Source organism: Gouania willdenowi, chromosome 20 (assembly GCF_900634775.1).
Source record: "Gouania willdenowi chromosome 20, fGouWil2.1, whole genome shotgun sequence".
Classification (NCBI taxonomy): domain Eukaryota; kingdom Metazoa; phylum Chordata; class Actinopteri; order Blenniiformes; family Gobiesocidae; genus Gouania; species Gouania willdenowi.
In genome coordinates this window covers 22,579,909-22,592,793 of record NC_041063.1, presented here as the reverse complement: position 1 = coordinate 22,592,793, position 12,885 = coordinate 22,579,909, and the positions used below count along the sequence as shown (strand labels likewise).

Below are 12,885 nucleotides of genomic sequence, written 5' to 3'. Positions count from 1 at the left end.
ACAAAAACGTGTGGTTGCTGAATGAGCCACACCGCATGAAAAAAGAAAGAAAAATAAAACCATTCCATCACTGAAGTGTTTGAGACATTTGAAGTGAGAAAAAGGAGCTTTAGTTTCTGTTTTTAAACCTGATCCAACAATAAACACTTCTTCACATCAGGTCAGAGATCGTTTGGATTGATTAGATTATAACTAGTCCTAGAGGGCCGTTGTCCTGCTTGTTTTCACCAGCTGAATGCAAGCCAAGGCTGCTTCTTATTAATGAAAAACACTTCAGAAACCGACAAAAGTCATGCAGGACTGTGTCCCTCCAGGACCAGCATTGCACAGCCCTGATCTAAGGTGAAGTCAATGACAGAATAACATCCTCCACATCAAACTGTTTTTGTTTAAAGTGAACAAACTATGATGTCACACTGAGGTCCGTTTGGCACAAGCATGTTTAGACCACATGGAGCTCAGTTTGTTCACTGAACACACACACACACACACCCCAACAATCCTTTGACATATAAGAGGAGTTCAATCATAATTTCTGAGCACATTCAGTAACATGAGACGCTGCAGCAGAATTCAGGCTCTGTTTCAGAGCTTTCCCTGAGAGTTAAGTCAGACAGGCCATCGCTGGCATGAACATGAAGTACCTTCAGCTTAACACTCAACGTCACATTGACAGGACACAAACTTAATGGTGTCAGTTCTACAAAAAAAAATTTATCCATGCACACACCCCATGTAGAAAGATTTGAATAGAAATAAAAAGACAAAAGATCCTTTTATCATTCACACAGAGTTTTCATTCTGATCAACCGAGTGGTTTTCAAATGATTTAAGTCAGTAATCAGATTACATTCACATCCTAAACTCTGAGTTGATCCTTTAACACTTAAAAAAGCATTCAACTAGTCCCTGTATAGAGAGAGAAAGAGAGAGAGAGAGTGATAGAGAGAGCTTTGGCTCCTGTAGGAGTGAGAGCATTAGTCCTACAGGTCTTTGCAGGTGTGCAGAGTGCAGGCTGACCTCTGACCTCCATCTACAGCTCATCCCTCGCTTGCCTCATCACAAACGTGTGCAGGCTCTCCAGGTCACGGCCACCTTGATGCTCAGCGCCTTGTTCACCCGCTCTGAACATGATCAGGGTGGGGTAGCCTTGAACCTGGGGGAAAATCAGAACAATGAAGCTTTATTAGAGTTTTGTCATATTTAACACTTTCAATTTAAAACCAGGGAAAAACCACCAGTACATGTTTTGAGATAATGTCACATTTACACGCTATTATTCCACGGAAAACAGATTACTCCGGCTTTTTTAAAATCTCATACTAAAGTACTACACACTCAATGAGTATAGACTGTACGATTAGGATGATGACCATCCCCACTTAAGTATTCTTCGAAGTTTCCCAAGATGCATTTCAAACCTACGACAAAAACCTAAAGCACACTGAGGCTAATATATCTCCATTGATTCGCTACCTTTGAAAGTTCTGAAAATATTTTAAGTGAGAAAGTGACCAAGTAGAATATCAATAGCAGTACTGAACTCTACCAACCCCATTAAACATGTTCTGTACGATTTTGGGAAGTTTAATAGTCAGTTAAATAATTTAAATGGGGAAAGACTATAAAAAAGGAAATGTTAAACCCTGAAACAGAATTGGGGAAATTTTGAAACGAAAGATCGAAGCCCCTATAAAACTAGTTATAGTTCACTTGGAAGTGTGAAGATGTTAAAAAATTAAATCTAATCTTTTTAAAGATGCACCTGTGTTCCCATTCCTGGGTTCTCTTCTGTATAACTATTTCAGAGCTGATCACAGGTTAGCATGACGGATCTAAAGCTGCTGCAGCTGTTTTCTTTATGACTGTTGTAGCACCACCTCAGCTTTACTACAGCCAACATGCCACACTTAATCTAGTGGAAATACAAGGCTGACAGAGGAGGGGGACTGGGAGTGTGTGTCAGGGTGTAACGTGTGCACTTAACATGCGTGTGGCTCTATATTGTGTGTGTGTGTGTGTGTACAATGTCCAGATGTGCTTACAGAGTACTTGTTGCAGATGGTGCGCTCCACTGTGCAATCCACTTTGGCAATTTTCACGTCAGTCAGACCAGGAAAGTCCTTTTTGGAGAGCTCCTCCCATGTCGGTGCCAGGTTCTTACAGTGGCCACACCTACAGGAGTCACTCATTGATCATCATTCATTCATCAATACAAATACCACCTTCCTGCAGGAACATTATATACATTACACACCAATCGGCCACAACACTAGGTCTTGTATTTTAATGCACAAGTAAGGACTCCACCAGAAGTTTAAATTTAATGATGCATTCACACCAAACGCATCAGGTGTACATAGACAAAATATGGTGGACGCGCTTCTATGGAGCGTCAGAGGTCCCCGCTTAGCGTCCTGCGCCTCCTGTGCGGCATGATTTGAAGGTTTTCGCGCTATACGCTTTGAGATTTCAAGCTTTTGACGTGTGTCCGGCGCCTCCATTGCGGCCGATGCTGGAGTTGGGATTGTTGGACTTTTGGGACTAATCGTGGTGCATCGACCAATCAGGAGCTTTCCCCAACCGTGACAAATTCAAAATGAAAAGAAAAAAAAAAAAAAAAAAAAAACACCAACCAGAAACAGATGGACAGGCACTCTTCTGCTGAATTAGAGCACCTGTAGATGGTGTCCTGGTAGGAGATGCGAGCGCCGACGTGGGTCAGCAGGTCATCAAACTGGGCATGGGAGAGATGGAAGTAACGCTGAAAGAGAATCTCATCCGAGCGCAGCTCTGGAGAATCCAGAAAAAGCGCAAATAAAACCAAGCCAATCTCTCAATAAAATAGAGCTGATGAACAGGGGTCGGAGGCGGCGTGTTCAGTAAGGAACTCCAAACTCTATTCTCCATTCAACCACACTTCTCTATAACCCTCTAACATCACAGTGTACACACTGAGTCACACACAAATACATCCGACTGGATACACCGCCTTCTTAACACAATGTTCCCCACCACTTCACAGTCACTGGATGAATTATGAACGTAACTGATTGCCACAATATCATACATTGTATGAACACCACCAGCAACAGAGAAGCCCCTCCCCTAAACGCGCTCTCTTCCCAACTTGTTTGGACCCGCGTACAGAGCGTCTCATTCAATGAACACAAGTGTCCAACTACAGGTGTGAGACACGATTTTGATGCCTGAAACACATTTGGTGTGAACGCAGCATAAGACAATAAAATCAGATCTTCGCATCAGAGTTGGGGTCAATTACATTTTCAATCATCCATGTTCAATTACCGTGACCATTATTTTTCCCAAAACAATTAACTTATTTTCTCCTAAAAGCCAATTACTATTACTTAAGTTCAATTGCAAATGTACTAACGTTTGTTCATATAGCGTTTAAAAACAGCCCACACGGGACCAAAGTGCTTTACTAATGATCTCATGTATGTATTTTGGTGTACCGAGTAGGTTCACCATTTATTGGCCTGTTGTGATGATTGTATATGCATCTTTAAAAAACAAGGAGTTTACTTAAATTTAGACAATGTCTGCAACGAGTAGAAAGAAGGTATAACATCCACATTAAAAGCAGGAGTAAAGGCATTATTCAATTGAATGTTCTACAAAATGCATCTAACGATCATATTTCATGGGAATATTAGCAGTAACTTTACCAGGTTCAGCTATTAAAAAAAAAAAACAAAAAAAAAGAAACTTAAAAATGTGGTCAAATCCTGGAACCTGTCAATTTTTCTCGTCTTTTGCACAGCCTTGGGGTGGAAATATGTCTTTTTTCACCTACTAACAATCATTGTCCTTTCACCCGTCGCCTGATAATGTTGTGGCTGAGCGGTGCGACAAGAGTTGAGGACGTTTTTGCTTTCACTCACCATGGAGCGTAGAATTTGACAAAGGTGAAGCCCTTCGCTACACTATCGTCAAAGTTGGTCTCAGTCAGTGTCAGCACGCTGGACTGTGGAGAGACGAAACAGTAAAAAAATAAACTTTGATCTTGCACATAAATTAGGTTAAAATGTTATGTGTTGTAAGAATTTATTCAGTGATTGTATCATGAATTAAAAATCATTAGAACCTAAATTTGTAGAGAGAAAAAACCCAAGATGTTGAAAAGCTTTAAAATGCAAGAAAATCAGGACATTTCTGTATCCATTTCAAAATAAAAGAACTGTTTGAAGAACTGTAAAATTAAATGTAATAATTAAATCAACTCAAAAAAGAAGTCAATCATGTTCCATTATTTGGCACCTGGATTGTCCTCAAACATGTGAAATCCAGGACTAATGACATGGAATGTTCATTTACTCCATGATGGTGATAAATCCTTAAAATACTGGTAATTATTTACATTGATGTTCAGGATATGAAGGCAAACAAATGCTCAGTCTCATTATTTACACAGGGTCAATAATTAAAGATGTGTACTAATAGGAATCACACAGAACAGCCCTTATATTGTGTGTGGCTCTCACTTTCTCCTCCTCTGGGGCCGCCTCCTCAGTGGGAATCTCATTGTTCATCTGCTCCTCACTCAGCTCCGGCTGCTCAGCATCTAGAGTCTTCAGTTGGTTGTCCACAAAGTCCTTAAAAGAGTCCAAGTCTCTTTTCCCTCTGTACTGCTCTATCTGGGACAAAAAAACCATTGAGGCACGCAAGGCAAATTCAACATGAAGAAGTTGATAAATGTAGTAAATCATGTGCTTACTTTCTGTCCATTATGGAAGAAGAGCAGCGTGGGATATCCTCTGACTCCGTTGTCAGAGCACGCCTCGTAATGCTGCGTACAGTCCACCTACACCGGAAATGCACACAAACACGTACAATTGGGCAAAAAAGTACTTAGTCAGCCACCAGTTCAAACAGGTGCCATTAATACAGCTAATGAGTGGAGGACAGAGGAGCGTCTTAAAGATGAAGCTACAGATCTGTGAGAGCCAGAAATCTTGCTTGTTTGTAGGTGACCAAATACTTATTTTACCTATTTTATCTTATTCATTAAAAATCCTACAATGTGATTTTCTTTCTCATTTTGTCTCTCATAGTAGAGGTATACCTATGATGAAAATTACAGGCCTCTCATCATTTTAAGTGGGAGAACTTGCACAATTGGTGGCTGACTAAATACTTTTTTCACCACTGTACCATCAGAACAGCAGTGCAAACACTCAAACACAAAGGGGCTTGTTTGAAAAGTCAGTGAGCAAACAGACCATTTATGTTCAACATCCTGTTCCAGCAAAAACACAACAGGATAACGTGGAGGCACTGACAACTTTGAATTAATGTTTGACATCAGCAGGGTCACAAAAAACATTTATTCCATATTACAAAATGTTAAAGATTTTATTAACTGAGTTTGGATCAAGGCCTCTGCTTTTCTAAACTTTGATTTGCTACATTTCGCCATGTGTTTTTCTCCCACTGTTGAAAATAGGGATGCACCAAAATTCTTCGGAATTTTTATTTTTATTTTATTTTATCTTATATTGTGTATTGTTGGAATGTCAGTGCAAAACATATTTACATATATTTTTAATTTATCGATTATTTGAAGCATTAATATCAATTTATACAATTGCTGTTTTAATTTTAGTGAGGTTAGTACACATTTATAACCATAAATGCAATGGGACTAATAATTTGCATAATAAATTCTTTGGGTGTTTCGATTTTTGGCCAATATTTTTTGTTTCAGTGCATCCGTAATCAAAACCAAAAAAAAAAAAAACATGCATTCTTAAAAGGAATTAAAAATGTTCAGCCCATATATCCTAAAAGGGGTTAAAAAGGGTAAAAGTCATTGGAAAAAAATAAGAAATTGGCTTCTTCAAAAGTCACAAAAACAACATAAAAAGTGCAATCCAATATTTTAAACAGTAATAGAAAAAAAAATTTCGTCTTTGCGCTTAAAAGATTTTATTATTTTTCATGCTCAAATGTTCAGCAAAGCCGTTCTCGCCCCCAATAACTGATGGATAAAAGGGCAAAAGAAAGAACAATTCTCACCTTTCCTATCTTCACATCATCACTGTGTTCAAAGCTGGTGGCCAGCTGTTCCCAGGTCGGAGCCATAGCTTTGCAGTGGCCACACCACGGAGCAAAAAACTTCACAAAATGTGCACCTGGAACGCAGCGAGACAGCCGGCTGAAAAATGACACTACAACATACCATTAAACCTAAATAAAAGCAGCTACAAAGTGATCAAATGTACAAAAACCACAGCACAGGCTGCTGTAAATGTAAACGAGCCTGTTGCACATGTTACCAAATGCTAATTTATTCCAACTGTTGCCAAGATGTGAAGGTGGGACCTATAAACACCACTTAAACGGCACATATGTCATATCCTGCCGTTTTCAGAGTCCAAACAAGAAACCGTTTCTTTTTTTTTTTAAAGCTAAAACACTGGACTTCAGTGGAGCTCATGGGCCGTGATTTCAACACAACAATTATCGTGTGTGCAGCCTGTTTTTGTAGCACTCGTCTGAAAAGTGCAGAAACGCGAGGCTTTTACATGGATGGCGGCTCTGATACTTTGTGTTGAAATGTCAGTTATGTAAATCAAGGCGACTGAGTGTTTCCATTCTCGAATGAAAGGTCAGAAAGCCTCCTCAGTGTGGCAGAAAAAACCCAAAGCACGTTCAAACATTTTTGACGTCACCATAACGGTGGCTGTGGTTTGGCAGCGTGTGACCACTCCACCACTGCGTTGATGCAGCTTTGCCATTTAATCCTCCCTAAAGAGCTTCTGTAACACTGGACCTTTACCTTTGGCTACGTGAGCCTTGAAACTGAGCGCTGTGAGCTCATACAAGCCGTGTTTGGGCTCGGGCACTTTAGGAGGCTCGGGTTCACTCTCTGCTTCCTGAGAAAGCACAACAACAAAAATGAGTCACACCTTTCACTGGGAATTACTCCATCAAGTGAGAAAATGAACAAAGTGCACTCACAGCAGGTTCATCCTGGAGCGTCTTCAGCATCCATGTCTCCAACGACTGTAGGTCTCTGGATCCCTGGTACTTCACTGCTTCCTGATCAGGCCTGAACAGTTTCAGCCTGCACATCACACACATACACAGAAGTTTTCTTTATTTTATTCTGCTGAAAAATATAATGAAGTTTAGAGGTCGACTGATATGGGATTTTCAAAGGCCGATGCAGATACCGATTTAAAAAATATATATATATCTGAAGCTGATATAGTTTTTTTTTTTAAAGCACATTGATTATGAAAGACAATTTAAACACTCATATGATATAAATGTATGTATTAGAAATTAAATTAAATACACCAACAGAACTCTTACCATTTATTGAACTTTAAATATACCTGTACACAACCAAGTAAAACAAAAATCCGCATCTGTTAAGGATATAATAGGATAAGAATATTTGTTCAGGCACTATTATATTTTATCCTTATCCTATTATATCGACTTTTTGTTTGTAAGCCTATTGGTTTCTACCTATCCCATGCACATGCTATTATTTTTTTTTTTTGTTGTGTACAATATCCTCATACATCCGAATGGATGTTTATGCTCTTTTTCATTTAAAGGTGCACTTCTTGTCACATTTGCTAAAGCTGTCACCATGTAAGGACAGCCTTACATAAAACTAGTAGTTTGTGTGAAAAAAACAGGCTCACTGAGCCCCCCTGCTGCCTTTGGCAGATTGCCAGAATGCACCGCGACCGAACAAAAACAAGCAATCAGAGCCAGGGCTGTGTTCGATGGACTGTCTGACAGCTGGTGCTTACAGTCCACGCCCCTTTCCTGGGGCTGGAGCGCCGTCTTTTTTACAGTATATGGTCTGGAGGTGTAGAACATGGAATTGGTGACTTTTCTGCTTGAAAGAGAATTACTGCTGCTTGATTTACATTATGTTTGATGTGTAATTGTTACACTAGAACTCTGTGGTGCATGTGTTGTTCATGTGCACGCAGCAGCCTCCGTTTGAACTGCTGTAAGTGACACTGTGTTGTTGCTGCTGCTGCTGCTGCTGAGGTGTGTGCACATTGAGAGAAAAAAGCGCTGCAGTAATATGCTTTTAACAGCATGTGTTATATTGCTGTCGGACTAACATTAGCTTGTTAGCTCCTCTGAGCGAGGGACGTTGGAAAGTTTGGAAGCAGGGCAAGAGAGCAGTGGCGGGGAGGGGGAGAGAGGGATCTGAAAGGTGCGGACTGCACCTTTAATGGCTACTCTAAAGTGCTAAATAAACTTTTTTTAAAATAAACATTTTTAAAAATAAAAAAGTCAGCCGATGGCCGATATTGAAAAAAAGTTCATATGTTGACTCGATATAGCTACTGAAGTTTACCATGTACTGCAATACCAACGAGCTAAACTCACTCTTAATTGCTGCATGGTTATGGCTCTTGTAAAGTGTAGTAAAAGTCAACCATTAAACTGTTGGCTTCTCAGTTTAGACCCATCAGCATCATTCTGCCTTTAAGATGATCTTATTAAGATACTGAGAGGATGGAAAAATGCAGGCCAAAGCTTTACTTCTGTCAATTATTGTGAAACAGTTCATCTGAAAGCAGCCAACTGTCATTGAAACCTACGTTTCTATATAAAACCCACTGAAGACAAAAAAAAGGTCATCACAGTCCATGCAGAGCCATTGATGGAAGAATTTCACTGACTTTTTTCTTAATGTGATACTTTACAACAAAAAACAAAATTCAATAAAAAGACTGTTGCCATCTAAAAGAGTCTTTTTTTCTGCGATGTGATAAAACTGACAGGTTAATACATGCAATCATGATGTAAATGATCTATATGTGATAATGGTACAAGGATACACTCAACCAACGTTTCCATTCTAATCCTGATTTTAAGAAAACTCAAATCAAAGATTGGGTTGTAATGATAAACTTAACTCCATTGAATACATAGAGATCACATTCTTGTCAAAATACAGATTCTTATTCTCTTTATTTAAATAAAAATTTTAACTAGTATGTTTTTATTCTTATAGCCTTCTTATTAACCATTTAAAGTATTAGAACTCTTACACCAAAATAAACTGCAATTTTTTATTTATTCATCATCATGCAAAGTTGAACAGAAAAAAAATATATATACATTTTTTTTTAAATATAAGAAACATTTAATCATGTACCTGGCTTGGAATTGACATCATTTTCTTAAGGGGTGTGTGTCGGTCACTTTGTGCCGACGGTTGGGGCTTAATTACGATTGGTATACCATGGGCTCAGGCCGGGTTCAGACGGTGTGCGGTAAATCAGGTGTAGTGTTTCTACCGGCACGAGAAAGACGAATGAATGAATGCTGACTTGCTTACATGTGTGCGCACGAATATGAAGAGTGTCGGGCTGAAACGGGTTCAGGCTTAAAGAGACATCGGTTCTCGTTGAATATTCTGTGCTTAAATGTAACGGTTTTAGGAAAGACAAAAAACCTTGTGTAATAGACTGGTCGATAAGGAAATACCAGTGTAGTCCATGAGTAAGATTGTCGGTTGGCACCCCAATTGACAAATAATGAACTTACGTGGGGTAGCCTCGGACTCCGTGGTCTTTGGAGCAGAACTTGGTGTCTTGGACACAGTCTACTTTCACCACGTAAGCAGGGGGATCATCCATGCTGTTGTACTTCTCTGCCAGTTCGTTCCATGCGGGCTGTAACCTCTGACAATGGCCACACCTGAACCACAGGGACACACAGGGAAATGTATACTGCAATGAAAGACACCGCTTCTGTTGTAACATGACTGAAAAAAAGAGCATTGAAGCTTGAAATGTTTTGTCATCACATTTTGACACGCAACGGTTCAATAATAATTCATAAACGTTTGAAAGAATCAAGTGCCGTATCCTATGAATTAAAAGTTAGCCAAGAGGTATCTGTAAACTAATATTTTAGTTATTTTTATATTGTTACATTTATTTATTTTGTAATATGATTACTGTTGGATTTGGTGAATTGACAAAGATAATAGTCATACATCTGCTTGGTTGCTTTAATTAATGGATACCAACACATATTCTTTAATTAAAAGTGTGAAATAACCACAAAGTGAGGAAAAAAGAAACCCTGAATGTGGGAAGAAAAAACAAACCAATAATAGTGATAGTCATTGAAAAATTGAATCGTAGCACCCTGAATCATGAGGTTCCTTAAATGGCACACCCCTACAAGTAGCACAAATACTTAAAAGATCCTTGGGTAGTCTGGAGCGCTACAAAAAAAACGCGGTCTTGCCGATCACATAATCACGTTGTCTTAAATTGCAATTCCGATAAATCGTTCAGGCCCAAGTACTTACTAACAATTCACAAAAAGTTGCCCTGTATTTGCTATGCAATTAAATTTGCCAATCCTTAGTTAAATATGCATCCCTTCCACCTCTGAAATCATTTTTTAATTGGTTGATCTTAAAACAAGTCTTTCATATTTGTCTATATGTTTGAGGTATTAATTATTTTTATACAACTTTGAAAAAGAAATTGTATCTGCGTGTATATGGAATTTGTTTTGTGAAGATTATTTATTTGCCGTAACAATGCTCCTAGCAATGCATTTTATGTTTATTATTTCCCCTTTAAATGTTGCCACATTTGTAAGGAACACGCATTTGTGGGATTAGAATGTGGGTTGCAGTCATCTTATTGTCAAACATTTTATTCTGATACTGACTTTTTTTTTGTTTTTTTTAAATTATTATTTTCATGACATTGTGCAAGAAGGACCATACATAACGTTTGAACTTATTGGGCCGCGAACCCTAGCTTGGACATATGACATCACTTCATTCAATCAGTGCGTGCCACGTCAGCACACCGTTCACATCAAAAACTTTGACTGTAATTAAACATTACCGGACTACAAACCATCACATGTTCTGCAGCCTAGGACACTAAATGCCATTAAAAGTTAACTTTTATTAATTGTAAGCACCCTGTGAGCTAACATAGCTTTGGTGTGCTAATGCTAGCTAGCATACCGGTAAACCTATCGGTGCTTTAAACCGTTAGGAATGACTAAAGAAAAGTTAGCTTCCGAGCTAACGAGCCTGCAAGGTTAATTCACTTCTTCTCATAAATGAAAATTTACCTACTTTTTAGAGCTTATTTGTAAAACGTGCAGACAACCAAAAAGCTTTATTATTAACTGGAATTAGACTGAGTTTAAAACTTCACTCACCATGGGGCGTAAAACATGACAAAGTGGGGCGCAGTGGGCACCGCCTCGTTGAACATCTCCACCGTGTACGTGTGGCGAGCATGTTCGTCCTCATCGGCATCGCTGTCGCATAAATAACCGGCGAACAACAACGAGAAAGAGGCAAAAAGTAGCACAGCGCTAGAGTGGAGCTGTGCAGAGGCCATGGTGGTGTCGGTGTCCCTGTTGAGCTGAGAGAGACAGGCTTTAAAAAGACACGCCTCTTTAACTACGTCACATCAGATACACAATAAATATGGATAAGGCTGGTCAATGTAGCTACACAGTGTCATCACATCCATATGTTTTGTAGATCTGCTCAGGACGCCTAACCTCTGATTTCTTCTTAACAATTATTATACTGAAGTACTTTATTATAATAAGCTAAGCTTGCTTGATATGACATGTTTGTCAAAAATAAGTACATGTATTAAAATCTTAACTCTTAAATAACTGAAAAGCCATGCTGTCCATTGATTATTATTAGATTTAATACAATCTATTGACCTTTTTGACCTGTATTGAGCTTTCATATTCTTTCAAACCAGAGATAAGCAGCTTTTATCACAGAAGGAACCACACAAATTTGATTGTCTGATCCTAGGGCCACAATATCAACATTCAGGTCAACAATTGTAATCTATCTATAAAGCAAGTCTGCGTGTGTGTCTCAAATATCTCTGAAAATCAGGCTCAGATTGACCTGAGACTTTCAACATGGCTGCTGCTTGGTTCATGGGTGTGCAACGTCGGATTTGTTTGGACTGTAATGATACCATTCATTAATTATTTCATAAAATAAACTCAAATGCAGTTTTGCAGAACAGCTCAATGTTGACAGGTAGTCATAGTCACTCAGAATAAATTAGAGCAGCTCAATGTTGACAGGTAGTCAAAGGAACGAGTGTGTGTGTGTAATTCAGAATGAAATTTGCGTTAGGATATGAGTGTTTACAAGGTTAGTTTAATGAGGATTTAACTTTTATTCTGAATTAAAGAGGAATTAAAGCTCCCAGGTAAACCATCCATGAAAAAGCTACTTAATCTCCCACTTTTTTTATAGCAAGACATACTTCCTACGGGCACTGCACTAGTAATGACCAATCTGAGCATTAACACATGAAAGAATAGAAGTTTTTTTTTGCTTTGTTTTGTTATTGTTTCGTGTATTGTTTAAGTCATTTAGTGTGATTTTGTTGTTTCATATGTTTTTGAAGTCATTTTGGAGCCATTTTGTGGACTTTTAGAGTCATTAGTGTAGTTGCTTTGCAGGCCACACAAAATTAGAACTGAGGCCATGTTTCATTTTGTGTATTTTTGTGGTTTTGATGATATTGTTGTCATTTTGTGTGTTTTTGGAATCATTTTGTGCAGTTGCGATGGGGTCCACAGAAAATTAATCAGAGGGCCGCATTTGGCTCCCAGTCCGACAGTTGCCCATGTCTGCAGTAGACCTTGGACTGAATGCCACTGTAATAGGATTACACTCTCCTCCTGGCATTACTATTGTTGTAAGACACCTCTTCTAAATCAACAGGTCATGATCTGAAAAACAGTAGTTTTACCTCCACCGTGGACATTATGATATTTATGCTCGCGTTTATTTATTTGTCTGTGAATCTAAATGTTAAATCTAAATGTTAGATATTAAATCTA

At 38.7% G+C, this 12,885-nt stretch overlaps 1 protein-coding gene across 1 annotated transcript; it reads right to left on the bottom strand.

Moving 5' to 3' along the window:
- Positions 1-35: 35 nt before the first annotated feature.
- txndc5 (thioredoxin domain containing 5) lies at positions 36-11,453 on the bottom strand. The gene is made up of 10 exons (XM_028434828.1): positions 11,212-11,453; positions 9,559-9,711; positions 6,988-7,093; positions 6,806-6,902; positions 6,043-6,158; positions 4,742-4,828; positions 4,509-4,661; positions 3,909-3,991; positions 2,046-2,175; positions 36-1,156 (listed from the first exon to the last, which is right to left on the bottom strand). Exons 1-10 carry the CDS (start codon positions 11,394-11,396, stop codon positions 1,034-1,036), a joined length of 1,233 nt encoding a protein of 410 aa, XP_028290629.1. The 5' UTR covers positions 11,397-11,453; the 3' UTR covers positions 36-1,033.
- Positions 11,454-12,885: the final 1,432 nt, after the last annotated feature.